Source organism: Balaenoptera borealis (assembly GCF_965194805.1).
Source record: "Balaenoptera borealis genome assembly, chromosome: 3".
Taxonomy (NCBI): domain Eukaryota; kingdom Metazoa; phylum Chordata; class Mammalia; order Artiodactyla; family Balaenopteridae; genus Balaenoptera; species Balaenoptera borealis.
The window spans coordinates 143809247-143835505 of NC_138866.1; the positions used below are offsets into that span (position 1 = coordinate 143809247).

General features: G+C 41.2%; 1 protein-coding gene across 1 annotated transcript in view; it reads left to right on the top strand.

The window, feature by feature from the left end:
* AGBL1 (AGBL carboxypeptidase 1) overlaps positions 1-26259 on the top strand; it is an 803597-nt gene that overhangs the window by 47191 nt on the left and 730147 nt on the right. Inside the window, 3 exon segments of the mRNA XM_082388897.1 lie at positions 20012-20075; positions 21711-21857; positions 25055-25186. Of these exon segments, the coding sequence (XP_082245023.1) occupies positions 20012-20075; positions 21711-21857; positions 25055-25186 (343 nt within the window).

Below are 26259 nucleotides of genomic sequence, written 5' to 3' on the forward strand. Positions count from 1 at the left end.
AGTGTAAACTAATTCACTGAAAGACCCTTTTGAGAAGATAGTTGGCAGAGTGGAAGGTTTTGAGAGAGAGTGGGCAGGATGGACAGAAAGGCATTAAAAGAAAATTGTGAAATTGGAAGTTAAATGTTGGGATATCTTCATGTCCCAGAGGTCGACATCTGTGAACTGAAAGGTAAAGAATTACTTCCTCCTGGGAAGAATGCCAAACATAGAGCTGTCCTTTTAAAATGGCATAGCGCTGTCTTAAGTTCACAGAGGGGAGGAGAGGTCACGTGGTGAGAGAAAGAGCAGGGATCGTTGACCTGAAGTTAACACTGGCCTCTTTTACATGCCTCTGGATTATTCTGGATCCTGGGGGATGTCTTTGGAAGAGCATCATGCCCTATCTTAGGTCTCCAAGGGCACATCTGTCCTATGAGACTCTTGGGTGTGTTTCCAGCAAATGAACAGATACCATCTCTCTCTCTCTTTCTCTCATCCCTCATTTTCAGAGTCTGACCCACCTTTAAGCAGCCACTCTTGACCCACAAGGCCAAAATTAGAAAGTTAACCTCTTAGCATGAGGATCTTCTATTTGCCCCAGTCTGACATCATTGAATGCCACAGGATCATAAAGTTGGAAGGGACCTGAGAAATCATCTCTTCTTGTTCTCTTAGATGAAGCATGAGGAAAGCAAGTAAAGGCCAGAGAAGGTGAATAATTTATCTAAAGTCATAATGGAAAAATTAGGTTAGAAGTAGGTTTACTACTCCTCCAAGTCTGATGTTTTCTCTGCTATCATGTAGTTTCTAGCAAAAATCAGTGAAAGAAGCTTGTAAAATCTTTGTGATGTTTTGCAATTTAAAAGGTCTAGATCCTTTTTTTAAACTGTTATACATTTCAAATTCAGTTTTTAGAAATCAAATTTTCAATGCTTTTTATTGATCTACTTTTTTTCTTAAACATCTTTATTGGAGTATAATTGCTTCACAATGGTGTGTTAGTTTCTGCTTTATAACAAAGTGAATCAGTTATACATATACGTATGTTCCCATATCTCTTCCCTCTTGCATCTCCCTCCCTCCTACCCTCCCTATCCCACCCCTCTAGGTGGTCACAAACCACCGAGCTGATCTCCCTGTGCTATTGATCTACTTTTGAAATTGGTTTGCATTTCAGTTACTATTGCTGTGTAACAAATGATCCCAGTCTCAGTGGCTTAAAACAAACATTTAATTTTTCTCACAATTTGGAAAGGGCTGTAAGGGTAGCTCTTGCTTGGTGTCTCTTGTGTGTTGCATTGGAAGTTGACTGGGGCTGCAATTATCTGAAGGTTCAACCAGTCTGGACATCCAAGATTTCTCACTGTTATGGTTCACAGCTGATGCTGAGTGATCCCAGTGGAGCTGAGTGCTGAATGGAAGCTGTCTGCCGGAGTATCATGTAGGTCCTTCCACATGGTCTGGGCTTCCTTACATCATGACTGCCTTAGGGTAGTCAGTACTTTCACATGGTGGGTCAGGGGTCCAGAGCCAAGATCCCAGTGGCCTAGGTACTGCATCACTTTTTAAGGCCTGTCCTTGGAAGTTAAGCAGTGTCACTTCTGCTACAGTGTATTTGGTAATGAGAGTCACTTGGCCAAAATTCAAGGATATGGGCCATAGATTCCACCTCTTAGTACGTGTGATAAAGCATTTGCGGACATATTTTAAAATTGTCAGTCTGTTTTCTAGAATCAGAGAGTTTTCACTAAAGAAACATTAATTTAGTGACTTTAGAATGTCCTAAAATTTTTTTTCAAACTTACTAGCTTTCAAAACTCAATTCAGAAAATATGAAGAAAGGTTATTTTACTCTCAAGCAAATCATTCAACTTGTTTTGGCCTCAATCTCCTCACCAGGACAGTAGGAATAATGATATCAAAATTGCAAGATTGTTTCGAGGAATTCCCTGGCGGTCCAGTGGTTAGGACTGTGAGCTTCCACTGCAGGACTGCAGGGGGCACGGGTTCGATCCCTGGTCGGGGGAACTACGATCTCGCGTGCCATGAGGCAGGGCCAGAAAAAAAAAACCAAATAAATGAAAATAAATGTCACAAGACAGATGATGGTATCAAAAAAAAATTGCAAGATAGTTATGAGGATTAAGCAAGTGATATCTGAAACAAAGTGGGTACTCAATGGTAATATTCATAGTATTATGACCTATGTGGGAGGTCAATTCATAATCTAATGCCTAGTTCTTAATTTTGAAACTGCACAGAATATCTCTGAAAAGCGGCTTTTCAGAGTGGGTTGGGGATGGTCCTTACCTACTAGGTTATAGGGGACCCAAGTGGTGGAGCAAGGCCATGAGATGATGGGGTCCCTGAAATGGGAGACACGAGGACACCAGAGTCAAACTTTTCTTGCTTCATGATCGTGCTTTAGACCAGCTGGCTAAGAATTAGCTGGGTGGTTGACCTCGAAAAGGGCATCTTCTTAGCGTTTTTGGAAACTGCTTGGTTCAGTGGCCTTGCAGAGGCAGGGTGGAGCCTCCCTGTCCCAGTGTTTTCAATCTTCCCTGTGTGTTTTGGAGGTTGATGCATTCAGAGAGGATCAAGGCAGTGAGTGACAGCTGCTGATTGAACAGGAAGGCAGCAACTCACTTCCTCAGCATTGGTACTGAACCTTGGGTGGCAGACACCTGGAAGTGTTATTTACTAGCTGTGTTTAGAATTCATTCAGAAAAGCTGAAAACTGTTTGGCACTTCTTTTCAGTAATCCTTAATTCTAACCTGCAAGTTTTGTGCTGTCATTTGTCAACTGTGATTTGGAGAGACTTCACAGCCTTCCTAGAAATAGAGACAGTCTTCTTTCCAATGAACGTCATTTAAAAGAAATCAGAGAACATCTCAAGTGTGTGATGCTGTTGATTGCTGTCATTATTATTATGACTCAGAGTCTTTGCTGTTTACCAAGTGCCAGCCAGTGTGCTGGGCATTGACAAAGGACTCCAAACTGTCTCTGCCCAGAGGACACAACCTCACCATTTTCATATGTTTTGGTTATTTTTCCCTCTTCTTTAAGAGCATCCTGCTAAATTAGGAACATCGTGATCCAGGTGGAAAATTGATCCAGGAAGATGCATTTCTAAAGATCTTCAGATCTATTCTTATTCACCATTCGTTAAGCATGGTCATGGCAATATTTATTTACCAACAGCCTATTGAACATTTATTGTGACCTGGGCAGAGAGCTAAGCGTTTTACATCCATTTTACAAAGCGTTTTACAAACATTATGGTGTTTCCAACCCAATTGTACCCATGAGTTGGGTACAGTGACTAGTCCAATAATGTGGGGAAGAAATTAAGTTGTACAGAGGTTATGGTAACCAAGGTCTATCTGAATTAAAAGTACATCCTTTAAAAGTACATCCCCCTCCCTTTCTCTACCCCAGCTTCACTGGCCTTCTTTATCTCCCTCACGTTTGCCATGTTTCTACCAGCCATACGACTGTATACTACTCTCCTTTGCCCTGTTTTGTCCTGAGCATCCTTCCCTCCAATCTGCTTCTAGTTAATGCTTGCTTATTCTTCTGCTCTTGGCTTAAGTGTTACTTCTTAAGGGAATCCTTTTCTGATTCATGTCAAATAACCTTATTTTATGGTCATGTGGCGCAATAAACCTGGGCACTTATCCCCACTTGCAAGTTTACATTCCCTTGGGTGACTATTTAGATATCTGCATTTCTAACTAGCCTGAAAGTTTCATGAGGACAGGGGCTGTGTATATTTATGCTACCCATGGTGTTCCTGGCACCTAACCCAGTGCCTGGTACATAGTAACTACTCAACAATATTTGCCAAATGAATAAAAAATGCACCACATTCTAACTTCACCTCATGCTGGACCATGAATACCCTTTTACCCAGGAGGAAGAGTATTGGTATTCTTAACAATTAATTATGTAAGACCCAATCTATGACTGGGGCATTTGTCAAATTCTGGGGCCCAAGAACTATGAGGAAAGATCCTAGTGGGGTTGCTTATTCTTAAGGTTCCATCTAAGACAGAAAACATTACAGTACATACCATTTTATTTTTTTATTTTGTAATGTTCTGTAATGTTTATTTTATTTTGTAATATTATAAAACCACATCACCCAGCTTCTGTAATTACGGCAAACCTTGTTTATATGCCCCACTATTTCCAGCCCAACCTCCATCATATTGAAACAAATCTTATTTCACTTCATTCATAGGTATTTCGGTCCATACTCTTTTAGAACACCTCTCTCTTTTGAACCCATCTCAACACTGACGGGAAGTTTTTCCTTCTACCTAAACTAAATTTCTAATGCTTCAGCTTCTGCCTATTTCCTCTTGTGTGAAGGCAGAGAGTTGTTGGTCACCGTTTGCGGTAGAATAACCATTTTTAGTCATTGAAGTTTGTGATGAGAACCCCCTTTTGTCATTCATTACCAACTCCAAATTTAATAATGTCTTTTCTTTAACCAATGGACCATTTCTAGAGAGTGTTCAAACCGCATGACTGAAGAACAAATTTATTTTTGGCAATATGGTTTTCTTGGGCTATGAGCTGTGTCCTGTGCTCCTGGCTCATGCATTTGGAAGAGATTCTGTCTTATTCTTTAGAGACCAAGAGTTAAAATTTCATGGGCTTGTTCTTCCCTCTGTGGGAACAGATTAGCAGAGTGTAAGCGCTCTATTTCAGTGATATCAGGGGTGTTACACAAAATGGGATAGGGATGGAATTTTTTTTTTTTTCTGCCTATTCAGTAAAATTGGGCCTAGACTTGAGAAAACTGGGCAAAGGGGCACAGGATGCTTTTTTTTCCTCCACTTTAAGTCTGGGATGATATTGATGTTCCCTATTCATTAACACAGTGCTTGGCACATGATAGGCATCCTATAAATGCTTGCTCAGTTGCTGGATTGGTAGAAAATTTGAGCTGCATGCCTCGTAAACTTCTGTAACAATGTTCTACTGGAATATACTTGGAGGTAAATCCTGTCATCAAAGAGAATTAGATAGCAAGACTCTGGCAGATTACATATTAAGTTTCCTTTCCATTCCATCTCATCCCATTTTATACCATTCAGAATGTTTACCAAATGCCTCCTTTGTGCAAGATGCCATGCTAGGATCTGGGGATACCAAGGGGAACAAGACAAAATACTTGCTCTAGAGGAGCTCACAGTCTAAAGGGAGTATGGAAGATTAAAAATGGCTGCAAATTCTTTTCTACTCCTCCATTTGAGAGGTAGAGATTAATTCCCTCCACTTGAATCTGGGCTATCATCGGTGACCTGATTAACCAATAGAATGCAGCAGAGGTGATGGTTGGACTTCTGAGGCTAAGTCAAAAGAGGCCTTGCAACTTCCACCAGTTCTCTTGGAATGCTTGATCTGCCATGTAAGAAGTCCAAGTACCTTAAGACTGTCATGCTGGAAAGGCCACATGAAGGCGTTCTGGTCAACAGTCCATGGTGAGCTCAGTCCTTCAGCCTGCCAAGGAGATACCATCATTACCAAGGTATCAGACATGCAAGTGAAACCATCATAGATCCTCCAAACCAGTCGTTCCATTTGCCAGCTGAGCGCCACCCAGTGGCCTTAGTTGACACCATGGAAAGTAGAAGAATCTCCCAGCTAAGCCCTGCCCAAATTCCCTATCCACAAAATCAAGAGGTATAATAAAAAGGCTGTTGTTTTAAGCCATTAGGTGTTGGGGTGGTTTGTTACCCTGCCCTAGACAACCAAAACAGAGAGGCAAGAAGATAACCAGGATCTAGTAAGAATTCTAATAAAAGTATGTGCAAAGTGGATTGGGGGAAATCAAATGTTTAGAGCAAATAATTCTGTTCTTGGAGAAACTGGGCCACTGTATCGCATCACTTTAGAGGGCACTGATTGTGTGATAGTCCCTGAGAATGGCACCCCCTGGAGTTATGCAGTGCCCAATGTATGCAGACATGTGGAAGTTTTGGGTAATGGGTGCCAGGAAGGGAGGTTTTTTGGGAAAACCATAAAGAAAGGGAACTTGAGCTTGGAATTGAAATATAAGTAGGTTTCATGGGCTAAGGAAGAGGGAGGAGAAATAATACTCCAGCAATGGAAGCAACGTGAGCAAAACTTTGAAGGCATAGGAACCCATGATGGACTTGGGGCATGGTGACTGGTCCTGTGTGGCCAGCATGCTTGGTACTGGGGTCGGGAGAGTGGATGGAGATGAACCTCCAAAGGTTGAGTGATGTGAAGGGTCTTATACCTTCACGGGGAGTCAGGAGGAGGAAGGCAACAGGGAGACAAAGATTTCAAAGCAAGGGAGCAACAAATTCAAAACAGTATTTGAGAAAATTGCAGTTCAAAACCCCACAGACTGTGAAAGACACTCTTTGTTCTTCCAACGGCCTGCCTCTCCCTGAAAGCTTAGGCAGGCCCATTTTTTTATAGGAAAGTCTTAAACAACAGGGGATTACTCAATGATTCATTTAAAAGGATCATTAAAAGAAAATCGAGGCACGTCATATCTTGCCCTCTTTAATTGCTCATTTATTATTACTGTGGGTGAGATAATGGCTTTATGTTATTCTTCTAAATAGTGTAAAATATTTGTTGGTAAATATAACAGTGCATATATTAATGCCAGTTGAGATTTTGTGGAGCATTTTTTTTCCTCCACTGATAGCCATGATTTTTACTTAAAGAAATAAAATGTTGTGCTGATCGATTCTGGCTCAGAGCTCAGTGAGAACATTATGAACTCGACATCTGTATGACGGTACTGTCTCTTAGTGCTGACAGAATGGCAGGATTCTCTAGGTGGGCTGGCCCTAGAGTTTGTGAAATCAATTTCTTTCCTGTTTATTAAGATTCTAATGCTTGGGAAGAGGACAAGTGGAGGTGTAAAATTTTCTTTTCTCCCTCTTTATGACAAACTACCCAACTGAAAATAGCTTTTATAAGTGAGGATATTTACTATTTCATGTATCTGAAAGTCTACAGGGAGGTGATTTTATAGAGTTGGTTCGATGGCTTAACAAGGTCACCAATGACCCAGGGTCACGTCCTCATTCAACAATGTCCAAAACGAGGAAATAGAGTTTTCGGTTTTTTGCTTTGTTTTTGTTTTTAATGTTTTCCTTTTTAAAATCCTGGAGGAAAAGCATCCCTGGAATCTCTCAGCCAACTTCTACTTGAGTTTCCTTATCCAGATCTGGGCTCATCCTCACCTCTAAACCAGTCGTAGGAAAAGGAGAAAGACTTAGAGGAGGTTAACTGAGACCCATTCCCTGGGCAGGGGAAAGTAGAATGTGCATCTTCCATCAGCACACTGCTGCCCTGTGCTTGAAACAAATGGGGTTTTCTGGGAAGCAATTACAGAGGAACAGCTCGTGTGTGTGCAGCCAACTGTGTTGGCCACAGGTCAAACCAATCTAGGGGCAGTGATTTAGTACATTCTGTATGCCCAGATCTATATCCCTGCTGGCATGTACAACAGAAGCCTAGAAGACTGTGCTTGTTCTCAGGGAGCATTAGTGGGCATTGTACTAAAAGCAGGCAATTCCTTAGCTGGATAAATTAATGTAATAAAATATACTGATTATCTATTACACCTTAGGAGATGGGAATGCAGAGATGAGTAAGACCTAGTTCTTGCCCACAGACATTCACAATTCCCTTCACCATCTGCTTCATGCTGGAAGCAATTTCATCCCCCAAGGTCTCCATGCTCCATCATGCTTCTCTCTGAGTACACAGGGCTGTAACACAGCTGGAACACTCCCCCCATCCCGCTTCTGCTTGGTTTCCCAGATGTATCACTCATGGACCTGGCTGGGTTAAATGCTCCTTCCCTCGATTCTTCTAGCATCGATGCTTACCTTTGTCACAGTTCTTAACCATCCTGGCTCCTAACTCTCTGCCAGTTGTTCATCTCAGCCAGGCCTGGAGCCCCATGAAGGCAGATTGTTTCCATCAGTTTGTTTCCCAGCCTGGTGACTGGAACATAGATGATTTCCAATGAACGTTTGCAGGATGAATGCATGAATAATTGAATGAAAGGAAATTAAACGTGGATCTTTCATCCCTCTTCAATCAGTTTCTACTTTATTGGTTTTTCTCTCTCCCTTTTTTTCTTTCCTTCTTTCTCATCCCTCCGTTTCCTCTCTTATTTTCCCTTTCCTTGCTCATTATTCACAATTAACTAATGAATCCTGCATTTAGCAAGTTACACAATATTGTGCAGCCTTGCTTTTGTCGCTTATCCCCCTCTCTCTTCTCAGAAAGAAGAGCAGTTAATGGGGGGGGGGGGGTCCTGCAGATGGATCCAGAAACATCAGTGCTGACCAGGGACACCATTCCAGGGACTTTGTTTTCTACTGTGAGCCATCCTTGGGTCCATTTTCAAAGAGCTGGAGTCCTGCTGTGATATTGTGATTTATAGTAAGAAATATCTATTTGGTCTTCCTCCTGTTTCTGGCACAGAGCTCCTCAAACCCTTGGAATGTCCTAAGTGATGAGAGCAATAAAGTTGTCTTTTGTTAAGTTAAGGAGTTGACTTTTGGACCACACCTAAGGGTGGGAGCTAGTTGCCAGGAGAACCAACCATGTGATTAGATGGTTGGGACTTTCAGTCTGTCCCCCTGGATCCCCAGCACACCCCAAGTCCCCCTCACCTCCAGGGTAGGTAGAAGACCCAGAAGTTGCATCTATAGACTATGTAAGGAAACCTCCATGAAAACTCAAAGGATGGGGTTTAGAGAGCTTCCAGGTTGGTGAACACGTGGAGGAGCTGGGAGAGTGGCGCTCCTGGAGAGGGCATGGAAACTCTGTGCCCATTCCCCATACCTTGCCCCGTGCATCTTTTACATCTGGCTGTTCCTGAGTTATATTATTTTTATAATAAACTGGGAATCCAGAAAGTGAAATGTTTCTCTGAGTTCAGTGAGTACCTTTAACAAACTAATCAAACCCAAGGAGGAGGTCGGTTGTGGGAATCTTTAATTTATAGCCAGACGATCGAAGTACAGGTAAGAACCTGAGTTAGAGGGGATCATTGGAACCTCTAATATATAATGAGTTCGTTGGTCAGAAGGACAGGTAACAATCCAGATTGGCCACTGGAGTCTGAAGTGGGGGAGGGCCATCTTGCAGGACTGAACCCTTAACCAGTGGACTCTGATGTTATCTCTGGGTAGGTAGTGTCAGAATGGAGTTGAATCGTAGGACACCCAGATGGTGTCCAGAGCATTGTTTATTGATGCTCTGGAAATTGGAATTGGTACCAGAACCTAAGGCTAGCAAACTCCCCAGGATGATAGATCCGTTGCTGCCCTGCTCCTTGGTTCCTGTTCCCAGATTTTGCGAGACGAAGGAGGGGCGGGGAGCACTGACATGGTGCACAACTAGGGATGACATTTGCTGGAGGGTGGCTCAGACTTGGGGACTCAAAGAATGTGCCTTTGGTTAGTGTCCAGTGCAGCTGTGATGGGAGACACCGGAAAAGTATATGCTGAGCCTGCCCTCGTTAGGCCACAGCTCCCAGTGGAGAAGCTCTCAGAGCAAACCCAAGTCTTTTCCCGGATAAGTGTAGACATCAAGTGTCTAGGGATCCCCAGACGTCTCATCACACCTGGAAGATGAGTTAAATTTTGGTATTATGTTCATCATGGATTTTTTTTTGCCTTATTTGATGTGGAAAAATATAGCATTACACTATTATCTTAATTACTGCATTTTAAATTTAAAAATTTGTGCCCAAGCTAGTGTCTCACTTGCCTCACCCTAGCCCTGGCCTTTGCTGGGGTTTTAAAGTGTGACTTCTTAGAGGGTCTTAAGCCTGGAATTGAAGCAAGTATAAGCACCACTCTGCCTAGGCATGTGGTGTTGGACTTCATGGCTCCTTGGAGTCCTTTATGGTTCAGTTTGGTTCGATTCTGAAAAATATTTATTGCACACTTTTCTCTGGAACAGCCCCAGTTCCAGGTGCTGGGAATACAATATACACAATAATTGAGCCTTTCTTTAAGGACTAATATCTAGTGGGGGTGGGGTGGGAAGCAAGATTGTACCCTGCTGCCAATGCCATGTGGTATGGATGCTGTCAGAACGGCACAGAATGATGTGGAGACAAAGCAGACTCCAAACCCAGCCTTGTGGGTGGGAATGGAAACTTATGGGAGTCATAGTGCACTTGAAGGATGAGTTGGCATTGACTAGGTGTCAGGAAAAGGGACTGACATGATCAAAGGTACAGAGGCAAAAAATTACATGGTTTGAGCAGGAAATTATAAGTAATTCCATGTTGCTGAAGCATGTATTTGTGCAGGGGTGTTGTAATGAATAATGAAGCTGGAGAGATAACCAAGAAAAGATGATGGGGAGCTTTGGAAACCCCATCAAAACTATCAACTCTATCATGATAGAGTCATGACATTATCCTATATGTCATGGGGAGTTATTGAGGTCTTTGAAGCCGAAGAGGAACATGAGACTTACTTATGGGAAGATTTAAAAGAAAGCTTTGCCTTAAATAACATATATTAAAAAATAGCATATTAGGGTTCCCTTTTCTCCACATCTTTGCCAACATTTGTTATCTCTTGGCTTTTTGATAAAAGCCATGTAGCAGGTGTGAGGTCGTATCTCATTGTGGTTGTGATTTGCATTTCCCTGATGATTAGTGATGCTGAGCGCCTTTTCATATAACTATTGGCCATTTGTTAGTCTTCTTTTCTTTTTTTGTAAACATCGTTATTGGAGTATAATTGCTTTACAATGGTGTGTTAGTTTCTGCTTTATAAGAAAGTGAATCAGTTATACATACACATATGTTCCCATATCTCTTCCCTCTTGCATCTCCCTCCCTCCCACCCTCCCTATCCCACCCCTCTTGGTGGTCACAAAGCACCGAGCTGATCTCCCTGTGCTATGCGGCTGCTTCCCACTAGCTATCTATTTTACATTTGGTAGTGTATATATGTCCATGCCACTCTCTCACTTCGTCCCAGCTTACCCTTCCCCCTCCCCATATCCTCAAGTCCATTCTCTAGTAGGTCTGTGTCTTTATTCCCATCTTGCCCCTAGGTTCTTCATGACCTTTTTTTTTCCCCTTAGATTCCATATATATGTGTTAATATATGGTATTTTTCTCTTTCTGACTTACTTCACTCTGTATGACAGACTCTAGGTCCATCCACCTCACTACAAATAACTCAGTTTCGTTTCTTTTTATGGCTGAGTAATATTCCATTGTATATATGTGCCACATCTTCTTTATCCATTCATCTGTTGATGGACATTTAGGTTGTTTCCATGTCCTGGCTATTGTAAATGGTGCTGCAATGAACATTGTGATACATGACTCTTTTTGAATTATGGTTTTCTCAGGGTATATGCCCAGTAATGGGATTGCTGGGTCGTATGGTAGTTCTATTTTTAGTTTTTTAAGGAACCTCCATATTGTTCTCCATAGTGGCTGTATCAATTTACATTCCCAACAAAAGTGCAAAAGGGTTCCCTTTTCTCCACACCCTCTCAAGCATTTATTGTTTCTAGATTTTTTGATGATGGCCATTCTGACTGGTGTGAGATGATATCTCATTGTAGTTTTGATTTGCATTTTTCTAATGATTAATGATGTTGAGCATTCTTTCCTCTGTTGTTGGCAATCTGTTTATCTTCTTTGGAGAAATGTCTGTTTAGGTCTTCTGCCCATTTTTGGATTGGGTTGTTTGTTTTTCTGTTATTGAGCTGCATGAGCTGCTTGTAAACCTTGGAGATTAATCCTTTGTCAGTTGCTTCATTTGCAAATATATTCTCCCATTCTGAGGGTTGTCTTTTGGTCTTATTTATGGTTTCCTTTGCTGTGCAAAAGCTTTTAAGTTTCATTAGGTCCCATTTGTATATTTGTGTTTTTATTTCCATTTCTCTAGGAGGTGGGTCAAAAAGGATCTTGCTGTGATTTATGTCATAGAGTGTTCTGCCTATGTTTTCCTCTAAGAGTTTGATAGTGTCTGGCCTTACACTTAGGTCTTTAATCCATTTTGAGTTTATTTTTGTGTATGGTGTCAGGGAGTGTTCTAATTTCATTCTTTTACATGTAGCTGTCCAGTTTTCCCAGCACCACTTATTGAAGAGGCTGTCTTTTCTCCATCGTATATTCTTGCCACCTTTATCAGAAATAAGGTGACCATATGTGCGTGGGTTTATCTCTGGGCTTTCTATCCTGTTCCATTGATCTATATTTCTGTTTTTGTGGCAGTACCATACTGTCTTGCTTACTGTTGCTTTGTAGTATAGTCTGAAGTCAGGGAGCCTGATTCCTACAGCTCCGTTTTTCTTTCTCAGGATTGCTTTGGCTATTCAACGTCTTTTGTATTTCCATACAAATTGTGAAATTCTTTGTTCTAGTTCTGTGAAAAATGTCATTGGTAGGTTGATAGGGATTGCATTGAATCTGTAGATTGCTTTGGGTAGTATAGTCCTTTTCACAATGTTGATTTTTCCAATCCAAGAACATGGTATATCTCTCCATCTGTTTGTATCATCTTTAATTTCTTTCATCAGTGTCTTACAGTTTTCTACATACAGGTCCTTTGTCTCCTTAGGTAGGTTTATTCCTAGATATTTTATTCTTTTTGTTGCAATGGTAAACGGGAGTGTTTTCTTAATTTCACTTTCAGATTTTTCATCATTAGTATATAGGAATGCAAGAGATTTCTGTGCATTAATTTTGTATCCTGCTACTTTACCAAATTCATTGATTAGCTCTAGTAGTTTTCTGGTAGCATCTTTAGGATTCTCTATGTATAGTACCATGTCATCTGCAAACAGTGACAGCTTTACTTCTTTTCTGATTTGGATTCCTTTTATTTCTTTTTCTTCTCTGATTGCTGTGGCTAACACTTCCAAAACTATGTTGAATAATAGTGGTGAGAGTGGGCAACCTTGTCTTGTTCCTGATCTTAGAGGAAATGGTTTCAGTTTTTCACCATTGAGAGCGATGTTGGCTGTGGGTTTGTCACATATGGCCTTTATTATGATGAGGTAAGTTCCCTCTATGCCTACTTTCTGGAGGGTTTTTACCATAAATAGGTGTTGAATTTTGTCAAAAGATTTTTCTCCATCTTTTGAGATGATCATATGGTTTTTCTCCTTCAATTTGTTAATATGGTTTATCACATTGATTGATTTGCATATACTGAGGAATTCTTGCATTCCTGGGATAAACCCCACTTGATCATGGTGTATGATTATGATCCTTTTAATGTGCTGTTGGATTCTGTTTGCTAGTATTTTGTTGAGGATTTTTGCATCTATGTTCATCAGTGATATTAGCCTATAGTTTTCTTTCTTTGTGACAGCTTTGTCTGGTTTTGGTATCAGGGTGATGGTGGCCTCGTAGAATGAGTTTGAGAGAGTTCCTCCCTCTGCTATATTTTGGAAGCGTTTGAGAAGGATAGGAGTTAGCTCTTCTCTAATTGTTTGATAGAATTTGCCTGTGAAGCACTCTGGTCCTGGGCTTTTGTTTGTTGGAAGATTTTTAATCACAGTCTCAATTTCAGTGCTTGTGATTGGTCTGTTCACATTTTTTGTTTCTTCCTGGTTCAGTCTCAGAAGGTTGTGCTTTTCTAAGAATTTGTCCATTTCTTCCAGGTTGTTCATTTTACTGGCATATAGTTGCTTGTAGTAATCTCTCATGAGCCTTTGTATTTCTGCAGTGTCAGTTTTTACGTCTCCTTTTTCATTTCTTACTGTATTGATTTGAGTCTTCTCCCTTTTTTTCTTGGTGAGTCTGGCTAATGGTTTATCAATTTTTTTTATGTTCTCAAAGAACCAGCTTTTAGTTTTATTGATCTTTGCTATTGTTTCCTTCATTTCTTTTTCATTTATTTCTGATCTGAACTTTATGATTTCTTTCCTTCTGCTAAATTTGGGGTTGTTTTGTTCTTCTTTCTCTAATTGATTTAGGTGTAAGGTTAGGTTGTTTATTTGAGATGTTTCTTGTTTCTTAAGGTAGGATTGTACTGCTATAAACTTCCAGCTTAGAACTGCTTTTGCTGCATCCCATAGGTTTAGTGTCATCGGGTTTTCATTGTCATTTTTTTCTAGAGATTTTTTGATTTCTTCAGTGATCTCTTGGTTATTTAGCAGTGTATTGTTTAGGCTCCATGGGTTTGTATTTTTTAGGTTTTTTCCTGTAATTGATATCTAGTCTCATAGCATTGTGGTCAGAAAAAATGCTTGATATGATTTCAATTTTCTTAAATTTACCGAGGCTTGACTGGTGACCCAAGATATGATCTATCCTGGAGAATGTTCTGTGCACACTTGAGAAGAAAGTGTAGTCTGCTGTTTTTGGATTGAATGTGCTATAAATATCAATTAAGTCCATCTTGTTTATTGTATTATATAAAGCTTGTGTTTCCTTATTTATTTTCATTTTGGATGATCTGTCCATTGGTGATAGTGGGGTGTTAAAATCCCCTAGTATGATTGTGTTACTCTTGATTTCCTCTTTTATGGCTGTTAGCATTTGCCTTATGTTTTGAGGTGCTCCTATATTGGGTTCGTAAATATTTACAATTGTTATATCTTCTTCTTGGATTGACCCCTTGATCATTATGTAGTGTCCTTCTTTGTCTCTTGTAATAGTCTTTATTTTAAAGTTTATTTAGTCTGATATGAGTATTGCTACTCCAGCTTTCTTTTGATTTCCATTTGCATGGAATATCTTTTTCCATCCCCTCACTTTTAGTCTGTATGTGTCCCTAGGTCTGATGTGGGTCTCTTGTAGACAGCATATATATGGGTCTTGTTTTTGTATCCATTCAGCCAGTCTATGTCTTTTGGTTGGAGCATTTAATCCATTTACGTTTAAGGTAGTTATTGATATGTATGTTCCTATTACCATGTTCTTAATTGTTTTCGGTTGTTATTGTAGGTCTTTTCCTTCTCTTGTGTTTCCTGCTTAGAGAAGCTCCTTTAGCATTTGTTGTAAAGCTGGTTTGGTGGTACTCAATTCTCTTAGCTTTTGCTTGTCTGTAAAGGTTTTAATTTTTACATTGAATCTGAATGAGATCCTCGCTGGTAGAGTAATCTAGGTTTTAGATTTTTCCCTTCATCACTTTAAATATGTCCTGCGACTCCCTTCTGGCTTGCAGAATTTCTGCTGAAAGATCAGCTGTTAACCTTATGTGGTTGCCCTTGTATGTTATTTGTTGTTTTTCCCTTGGTGTTTTTAATATTTTTTCGTTGTATTTGATTTTTGATAGTTTGATTAATATGTGTCTTGGTGTGTTTCTCTTTGGATTTATCCTGTATGGGACTCTCTATGCTTCCTGGACTTGATTGACTCTTTCCTTTCCCGTATTAGGGAAGTTTTCAACTATAATCTCTTCAAATATTTTCTCAGGTCCTTTCTTTTTCTCTTCTTCTTCTGGGACCCCTATAATTCGAATGTTGGTGAGTTTAATGTCCCAGATGTCTCTGAGACATTTTATCTTCCAGGTCACTTATCCATTCTTCTGCTTCAGTTATTCTGCTATTGATTCCTTGTAGAGCATGTTTAATATCATTTATTGTGTTGTTCATCATTGTTTGTTTGCTCTTTAGTTCTTCTACGTCCTTGTTAAATGTTTCTGGTATTTTCTCCATTCTATTTCCAAGATTTTGGATCATCTTTACTGTCATTACTCTGAATTCTTTTTCAGGTAGACTGCCTATTTCCTCTTCATTTGTTAGGTCTGGTTGGGTTTTACCTTGCTCCTTCATCTGCTGTGTGTTTCTCTGTCTTCTCATTTTGCTTAACTTACTGTGTTTGAGGTCTCCTTTTCGCAGGTTGCAGGTTCATAGTTCCCATTGTTTTTTGATGTCTGTCCCCAGTGGCTAAGGTTATTTCAGTTGGTTGGGTAGGCTTCCTGGTGGAGGGGACTGGTGCCTGTGTCTGGTGGATGAGGCTGGATCTTCTCTTTCTGGTGGGCAGGACTGCATCTGGTGGTGTGTTTTGGGGTTCTGTGTCCTTATTATGATTTTAGGCAGCCTCTCTGCTAATGGGTGGGTTGTGTTCCTGTCTTGCTAGTTGTTTGGCATAGGGTGTCCAGCACTGTAGCTTGCTGGTCATTGGGTGGAGCTGGGTCATAGCATTGAGATGGAGATCTCTGGGTGAGCCTTCACAATTTGATATTACATGTAGCCAGGAGGTCTCTGGTGGACCAATGTCCTGAACTCGGCTCTCCCACCTCAGAGGCACAGGCCTGACACCCGGCTGGAGCACCAAGACCCTGTCAGCCACACAGCTCAGAAGAAAAGGGATAAAAAAAAAGAAGGTAAGAAAGAAAAAAATAAAATATAATAAAATAAATTTGTTGAAATTAAAAATTTTAAAAACTATTAAAAATTAAAAACTTAAAAAATAATGAAAAAATAAATAAAGAAAAGAGCAACTGAAGCAAAAATAAATCCACCAATGATAATAAGTGCTAAAAACTGTACTAAAAAAAAAAGTGGACAGACAAAACCCTAGGACAAATGGTAAAAGCAAAGCTATACAGACAAAATCACAGAAAGAAGCATGCACATACACACTCACAAAAATAGAAAAAGGAAAAAACAATATATATCTATATAAAAACAATAAGAGAACAAAGAAATCAATAAAGAAATCTACCAATGATAATAAACTCTAAATACTAAACTAAGACAAACATAAAACCAAAAACAAATTAGATGCAGAAAGCAAACCCCAAGTCTACAGTTGCTCCCAAATCCACCACCTCAATTTTGGGATGACACATTGTCTATTCAGGTATTCCACAGATGCAGGTATATGAAGTTGATTGTGGGGATTTTACCCTCTGCTCCTAAGGCTGCTGGGAGAGATTTCCCTTTCTCTTATTTGTTCGCACAGCTCCTGGGGTTCGGCTTTGGATTTGGCCCCGCCTCTGCTTGTAGGTCACCTGAGGGCATCTGTTCTTCACTCAGACAGGACGGGGTTAAAGTAGCAGCCAATTAGGGGGCTGTGGCTCATTCAGGCTGGGGGGAGGAAGGGGTACGGATGCGGGGCGAGCCTGCAGCGGCAGAGGCCGGCATGACATTGCAACAGCCTGAGGCGCGCCACGTATTCTCCCGGGGAAGTTGTCCCTGGATCACGGGACCCTGGCAGTGGTGGGCTGCACAGGCTCCCGGGAGGGGCGGTGTGGATAGTGACCTGTGCTCGCACACAGGCTTCTTGGTGGTGGCAGGAGCAGCCTTAGCATTTCATGCCCGTCTCTGGGGTCCGCGCTGAAAGTCTCGGCTCACGCCCGTCTCTGGAGTTTGTTTAGGCGGCGCTCTGAATCCCCTCTCCTTTCACACAGTGAAACAATGGTCTCTTGCCTCTTAGGCAGTTCCAGACTTTTTCCTGGACTCCCTCCCGGTTAGCTTTGGTGCGCTAATCCCTTCAGGCTGTGTTCACGCAGCCAACCCCAGTCCTCTCCCTGGGGTCTGACCTCCGAAGCCTGAGCCTCAGCTCCCAGCCCCCACCCGCCCTGGTGGTTGAGCAGACAAGCTTCTCAGGCTGGTGAGTGCTGGTCGGCACTGATCCTCTGTGCGGGAATCTCTCTGCTTTGCCCTGTGCACCCCTATTGCTGCGCTCTCCTCCGTGGCTCTGAAGGTTCCCCCTTGCCACCCCCCACTCCACTAGTGAAGGGGCTTCCTAGTGTGTGGAAACTTTTCCTCCTTCACAGCTCCCTCCCCGAGGTGCAGGTCCCATCCCTATTCTTTTGTCTCTGTTTTTTCTTTTTTTCTTTTGCCCTACCCAGGTACGTGGGGAGTCTCTTGCCTTTTGTGAAGTCTGAGGTCTTCTGCCAGCATTCAGTAGGTGTTCTGTAGGAGTTGTTCCACATGTAGATGTATTTCTAATGTATTTATGGGGAAGAAGGTGATCTCCACGTCTGACTCCTCCACCATCTTGAAGGTCTCCTCCCTTCTAGGAGTTTTATGGTTTCAAGTCTTAGATTTTAATCTTTGATCTGGGACTTCCCTCGAGGTCCAGTGGTTAAGATTTCACACTTCGAACGCAGGGGCTGTGGGTTCAATCCCTGGTTGGGGAACTAGGATCCCACATGCAGTGGGGCCAAAAACTAAAAAAAAAACCAAAAAAAAAAACGTTTGATCTATTTCAAGTTAATTTTTGTGAGTGGTGTAAGATAGGACTCCTGGCTATATATACAAAGGAATTGAAAGCAGTGTCTGGAAGAGACATCTGCACACCCATGTTCACTGCAGCATTTTTCATAATAGCCAAGATATGGAAGCAACCTAAGTGCCCTCAACAGATCAACGGATAAAGAAGATGCATATACATACAATGGAATATTATTCAGCCATGAGAAAAAGCATATCCTGCCATTTGCAACAACACAGATGGATCTTGAAGGCATTAGGTGCAGTGAGATAAGTCAGATAAAGATGAATACTGTATGATATTACTGATATACGAAATCTAAAAAAGCTGAACTTGCAAAAACAGAGAGTAGAATGATGGTTACCAAGGGCTGGAGTGGGGGATTTGGAGAGGTGTTGTTTATGGGTACAAACTTGCAACTAGTAGATAAATAAGTTCTTGTGATCTAGAAAATTAGCATATTACAGTGCAACAAACACTGGCCTGATTTTTGGGAACCTGGCCTGGGCTGTAACTTTGGGTTTTTCTCTGTGGGTTACCACAGAGGACTTGAATAATCCTCCCTCCCTCTGAATCTCAGTGTCCTCTTCTGTGTAACAAAGGGTAGAGTGTCAAGCGTTGCAAGCATCCCATAGAGCATCTATATCATGTGATTTGGTGCTACCCTAGGTGCCTCTTGAGAAAATAAAAATTCATCTTTGTCAGTCAGGGAACTCTTTCCATCAGAACATTTTAGTGGGTTTCTGTTTCTGCTGTTTGCCCTGCATTTAACAATAATCCAAGCCTCCTGAAATAAGTGAGAACTATGCTAACTTGGCCTACAAAGCCCCTTTCATTTGCTGTTTCTGCATAAATTATCAATGTTTATTCTCTTGCCCATCTTGCTGATGTTACTAAAAAAAATGGGTCCCCAAAGAAGGGTCCTGAAGTCTAAATATGGTGGCAGAACCCCTGAGACCTTAACTCAGTGAGTCCCCTCATAGTCATTATTTAAGGAACAACCCTTCAACCATTGCTTATTGCAGGAAGTCTTTCTCAATGGAAGGAAACACAGCCCTGCCATTCCCATGTGTACCCTGACCATGCCGCCTCCTTTCTTTTGCCTTCCTTCTTTTTTTTAATTTTTATTTTATATTGGAGTATAGTTGATTTACAATGTTGTGTTAGTTTCAGGTGTACAGCAAAGTGATTCAGTTATACATATACATTTATCTATTCTTTTTCAAATTCTTTTCCCATTTAGGTTATTACAGAATATTAAGTACAGTTCCCTGTGTTATACAGTTGGTCCTTGTTGATTATCTATTTTATATATAGTAGTGTGTACATGTCAATTTCAAACTCCCAATTTATCTTTCCCCCCACCTTTCCCCTTTGGTAACCATAAGTTTGTTTTCTATGTCTGGGAGTCTATTTCTGTTTTGTAAATAAGTTCATTTGAATAATTTTTTTTTAGATTCCACATATAAGTTATATCATATATGTCTTTCTCTGTCAGACTTACTTCACTTAGCATGATAATCTCTAGGTCCATGCATGTTGCTGCAAATGGCATTATTTCATTCTTTTTTATGGCTGAGTAATATTCCATTGTATATATGTAACACATCTTCTTTATCCATTCATCTGGACATTTAGGTTGCTTCCATGTCCTGGCTATTGTAAATAGTGCTGTAATGAACATTCAGGTGCATGTATCTTTTCAAATTAGAGTTTTCATCTTTTCTGGATATGTGCCCAGGAGTGGGATCGCTGGATCATATGGTAACCTTAAGGAACCTCCATACTGTTCTCCATAGTGGCTGCACCCTCACCTTCCGTCTTAAAAGTGGCTGCCTGTGCTTTCATTGCAGAGCTCCTCTGACAGGGAGTCCACCCTGACCATCCTCCAGGTCCTCGGAGATCTGCTTTCTGTTGGTGAGTAAACCATGCCCTCATCCCTTGTATGGTGGACATGGAAGCATGCAGCTGTGGTGTCTCCCAGAGACCTATGTAGCCTGGGGGTTTGCTCCAGCTCAAGTTTTCTGTGAGAGACAGAATCACCATGGGATGGTTGTACTTTGGGCTCTTCAGTCTTGTCACTCACCCTACGGTGATCCAAACTTAGGAGGGAATTAGACTCTTGGTGGTGATTCTGTGATACTTCATTCCTGGGGCCAAGGACCTCCAGCCCTCAGCAATTCGACCTGTTGCCTCCCGTGCTTCCCTCGTCGTGGCCCATTTAGAGAGCCAGGTATTGGCAGCTCCCTTCATATGTCCAGTGGAGACAGGAAGATGAGGCAGGAGTTGGACTTAGCAGAGTGTTCAGCCACTACATTTTCAGAGATAAGATGACAGAGGTGACTACACTGGCATCAACTGAGTTAACTGGGGCACTTCTCTGTTAGCTCATTTCCATGTGAGGGTCTTGGAAAACACAGCTTCTTGGACATTCCAACATTTACTCAGTTTTCACTTCTTTGTAGCCAGTCACGTTGCATTAGAAAGACGTATTATCACCAAACAGACAATACCAAAGTGAATGTCGCTCCAAAGCCACAAACCCTCAGGTTACAGATTCAGGAGGAAGGGTCCACTCATACTGAGGTTTTTTCCATAGGCTGTGCTGCCCTCCAATGGCAGGGTGACTTCCCTTCTTCTGCGTGAGGTACACTCTTTAGGTGAAAACCACTTGTCCTCTGTGATAGTCCTGCCTTCAATTTGTCCAGTGGTGTCTGGAACTCTTAGAATGAAACCTTGGAGTTCTCCTTCTGAAATAGGTACTGATTACTGCCCCTTTAGTAGAAGATGAAAAATCAGAGGGTCTTCTTTGCTAATAATCTCCCACCCTGTTGGCCACCTTTGTCCAAGTGCATAGAGAATCACGTGGGTCCCCTTCCAAGTTGAAATGTAATCACTGCTTTTGAGCTTGTCCTGGGGCAAGATGTTTAAAGCTATTCTTAGGTAGAAAGACCAATATACGTTACCCTAGCCCCAGACCCTCTTCAAAATCCCTAGACATATGATTAGATGTTTGTTTCTCAAGGGATTATTCTGGTTGTTTCCATATTTCCCGCACATCTGTTACTGAAGGCCAGCATCAAATAATCATTAACACCATTCATGAAATTATTCCAGATAAGCTATCAAACCAGACCCTCTTGTAGATGATTCAAACCTATAGCTGAGGGGATACTGATCCCTCTTTAATTAAGTATATGATTATACATAAGCCTATATGCATATTTCTATACATGCAACACAAGTGCACACCTACACTGAGACTTAATAGATTCTCAGGAAAGTAGATTTTAGGCTCCGTTTATTACAGCTGCTGCAAGTTCTGAAATATTCCATTATTTCTCCATTTCACACCCCACCCCTACCCCACAACCCTGGCCCCTTACCTAATAGCACAACTTTACACAAGTTGCTTCAAGAACTCCACAGTTTTGGCTTCTGGGGTGAAATGAACCAATCCTTGCTCTGTCTCTAGCTGTGAGGTCTGCTTCCTGTTCCAAGGAAATGAGGGTAGTTATTTGAGGCTCAGCGCTCCTCTGCTTTCCCCCTCAGGCACAGACCGGAGGATTCGCTACATGATCAGCAAGGGTGGTAGCGAAGCCCTTCTGCAGACCTTGGTGAACACAGCCAGGACGGCTTCTCCAGACTATGACATCCTCTTGCCCCTCTTCCGGCTGCTGGCCAAAGTTGGCCTACGAGGTACCCATACCCCTGGGACCCAAAGATGACTGAAAGGGCATGTGGGGATGTTATCATGAGAGCAATTTGGGAAGCTTTTGTGGGGGAGTACAGGGAGGAGCAGAGGGAGGTATAGACACCTTGGTGGTGATGGCAGGACCAGCGCCAGCCTCACCTGGAAGGTGAGGGTCTAGGAGAGGTTTGTAGATGTCAGCAAATCCAAGGTACTTAAGTGCTTAGGACAGGTCTCAGAGCAGGCATGGACTACACGGGGCATGAGGCGTATGGGGGACAGAGGGGAGATACTCCAAGGAGGTTTTCAATCACTTTAAAAACAAATGGAACATTTCTACAAATAACATCTTATATGGAGGTTCATGATGTAAATGCATTAATTTCCTAGGGCTGCCGTAACGAATTACCACAAACTCGGTGGCTTAAAACAACAGAAATTTATTTTCTCACTGTGCTGGAGGCCAGAAGTCTAAAATTAAGAGGTTAGCAAGATTGGTTCCTTCTGGAGGCTCTGAGGGAGAATCTCTTACATGCCTCTCTCCTAGATTCTGGTAATTTCCAGCAATCCTTGGTGTTTCTTGGCTTATAGACACATCACTCCAATTTCTCCATCCATCTTCACATGGCCTTCTACTCTTGTGTCTTTCTTTGTGTCCTCTCCTCTTATAAGGATATTGGTCATTGGATTTAGGGCCCACCCAAATCTGTATGATCTTCTTTTAAGTAATTAAGTCTGCAAAGACCCTATTTCCAAATATGATAACATTCTGAGGTTCCAGGCAGGCATGAATTTTGGGGCACGGTTTTCAACTCACTACAATATGTCACATAGAAGTGAAGCTTCCTTGGTTGAAGAGAAGATGGAGGTCTAGAATTCTTTCCACTTATGCCACATATCCATTTCTCTTTCCTCATAGAAGACTGAAACACCTCCCTACAACCCTAGAAATTTTTGGAGCACATTTGAAAAAGCCTGGGCACTCAGGATGCATGTAAGCGTTGCAAATTAGTCATAACAGTTAAGCTCCGATTGTGCGCAGTCTTACATAAATCACAGTCGAGAAGCTCAGGTCCTCCGAAAGTTGGATCTTTGATGTTCAGTGCAGGCAGCAGCAGCCAAGGGCACAGGGCTCTGGGGTACCCTTTCCTTTCAATGTTCGGAGCTGTGGTTTGAGCCCATTCTACATTTCATAAATAATGATTGAGACCCAGCCATCAGCCAGCACCTGCATGAGCATGTTCCAGACAAAACCAATTGAACCAATATTCATTGAATATTCAACAGTTATTTACTCCGTGTCTCCCAGGGCTGTGCACTGTTCTAGACACTGGGAACATCACAGTCACAAAGACAGATAAGGGGCCTCCTCTCATGGGACTTAACATTCAAGTGGGGAAGGGCAGAAAGTAAATAATCAACTAGATAATAGCAGACAATGATAATTAACTAGATAATAACTGGAAGGAAAAGAAAAGGTGATGTTCCTCTAAGATGGTGTGGACAGAGAGAGGTGACATTTAAGCCCAAACTTGAAAGATAAGAAGAAGTCAGCAAAACAAAGAGTCGGCCAAGTGAACTCCAAAAAAAGACAGAAAAGACATGATATACACCCTGGTAGTAAATGGCAGAGGCTGGGAAGTCAGATCTGGGTTTCAGGCCTGGCTTTGACACTTATTAGCAGTGTGGCCTTGGGCAAGTTACCATTGGGCTCTCATCTACAAAATGGGTCTCAGTACATAATTCTTGGGTTGCTGTAAGGATTAAGCAAGGCTGTATGTTGCCTGCTTAGCATGTGGCGCCAGAAGCTTGATGGACAAGAGTCATGTAGGTTTCATAGGAGAAAGAGAGATGAGTGATGCACCAGGGCAGTGATTTTCAAGTTATGGACCTTGATATTATTATTATCATAATTACACCTTCTGCCATTAAAGATGGTAGTCCTTGATATTGACATTCAAGCTGTCAGGGGCTGACCTGAACAGAACAGAAATGAGATTGGCTGCTCATGAATGGAGCCAGATAGGTATCTTTCTTTTCCGATAAAGGAAACGGGTCATATGAGTTCAGTCACAATCTCTTTGCCGGTGTCTTTTGGTCCAGAGATAAATATTGGTAAACGAGGTTTAGGATGTTGTCTCTGTTTTACTTATTTCCACCTGCTATGAATCTGGTAGTGATTGTATTCTTGCAAAAACAAACATGGTGATTTGGGCATTGCACTTTGGAAAGGACACAAACAAATGTGACAGGTGGCACAGTCATGTATTATCCTAGTGGGAGCCAGGAGCATAGAATTAAAAAATATTTTCCCTTTATTTTTTATGCTTATTACTAATTATTAAATGATATTAATAATTAATAATTATTAGTAATTATTAAGATAATAATGACTAACCCACAACACTGAATATCATGTTATTTGGATCAATAATTTAGAGAAATTTGGGGAGAAAATTTTATTTTCTGAAATTATGTTTTCATGTTTTATTATAAAGTTCTCTACCGTATAGAAAGATGACCTCTTCTATACCTATCACTTAGATCTAACCATTGTTAACATTTTGCCATATTTCCTTAACCTATTTATTTTTATTTGAAATATTCTAAGGAAAATTAGAGATAGCATTACTCCTAAATACTTTTGAGTGCATTTCTTTGAAAAGAGACGTTTTCCTATATAATCATAATACCATGATCATAAATCTAACAAATTAACAATGCATACATATTTATATTCCTTCCAGTTTCTTCAAATGTTCCCAGCATGCCTTTTACAGACATGTTCAGAGAAGGATCCAATCAAGGTTCACACAATGCATTTGAATGTTATGTAATTTAAGTATCCTTACTTCTGGAACTGTCTTAAAGGAAGAAATTTATACCCAGCTAAACTGTAGCTCATGTTTGAGGACAACCAGAAACATTTTTACATATAGGGGGTGCAAGTCACACAACCCACAAGACTTCATGTAAATATTACTTGAAGAATAATGGACCATATGTATACCCTCGGTTAGCTCTTTTGAGTCATCTGGTTCCAATGGGGACATACTTAGTAGCATTTTCTACTAGACCTGAAAAGTCTCATTGGCCATGATAATCTTCTTCACTCCACCATCTTTGCCTTCCTCTCCCCCACACATTATACAACCTTCAGAATTAATGTGAAACACAACTAAGATGGATTGATCTGTGTTCATAGATAAAAAGTTTGGACAGAAGGCACTGGAATTGGAAGCACTTGATGTGACATTGATTCTGGCGAAGAAAAACCTGTCTCACAGCCAGAACCTCCTCCACTGTCTCTGGGCTCTGCGTGTCTTTGCCTTTAGTGGTAAGCAACTCAATTGTGGCTCTCTAGGGGTGGCTTCCAGATCTGGGCTGGGACACCTGGAAACCATTTGGGGGTGTGGTTGGAAGGAGGGCATGGGTGGAGGACAAATGTAGTCCCAACAAGATAAATAAACCAGGAGGAGCCTCATGTTCTAGAGACCGTAGAGGTGAGAAGTTATTTCTTCATCTCCTTCTCGACCATGGAGAACTCTTGAGCCAGTGCTTGAAGTGAGAGATCCATATTGTTTTCCCTTGGGAGCTAAAACATTTTAGCACTCTACGTCTCTCTGTCAGTACTATGAGGTGAAAAAGACCTGTGGCAGGGGAAGGCAGACTTTATTCAGTCCTTATGTCCAAGGCACAGAGCAATGTGTTACAGCTGTCAAGAGCGACCCTCACATCACAAGTCTCTCCACTATGTCCCTGAAGTCACTCATTGATCATGACATCCTTTACCAAAGTTTATCTCCCAATGCTTCTCAACATTGTCTTTCAGGTAACTTGATATATCATAGCACATGGGTTGATGTTATTTGCCATCTCCTGATTTGGATTATTTCTGATAATCATAACCATCCTGTATGTAGACTCAGCATTTTATAGCTAAGAAAAAAGAAATTGAAGCTTAGAAGAATGAAGAAGTTGCTTGAGTTCATACAGATAAGTCATGAGGGCTAAGTTTCTAACTGCAAAATTCATGTTTATTCTACTCTCCATACAGATACAGTTATTAATAGATTATATTCTGTGCCACCTATTTCAGTGTAAAGAACACAGACTTTTATTTCTCCTTTCTAAGCCCCTTTCCTGCAGAACAAAAGTGACAACTATTTAGATGTAATACTCTCTAGAGGAAAGAACATGAGCTTAGAGCCAAGAAGACCTGGGCTTGACTCTGACTTCATTTCTTAAGAGTCATGATGTGTGCACTTAACCTGTTTAACCTCAGCTTCTTCCTTTGTAAAATTACAGTTGTAATAACAGCTCATAGGCTTGTTGGTTGGGATAAGTAAGATCATGTTCATGGGTAAGCTCGTCACATAATAGTTGCTAAGTAAGTGTTAGTTTTTCTTC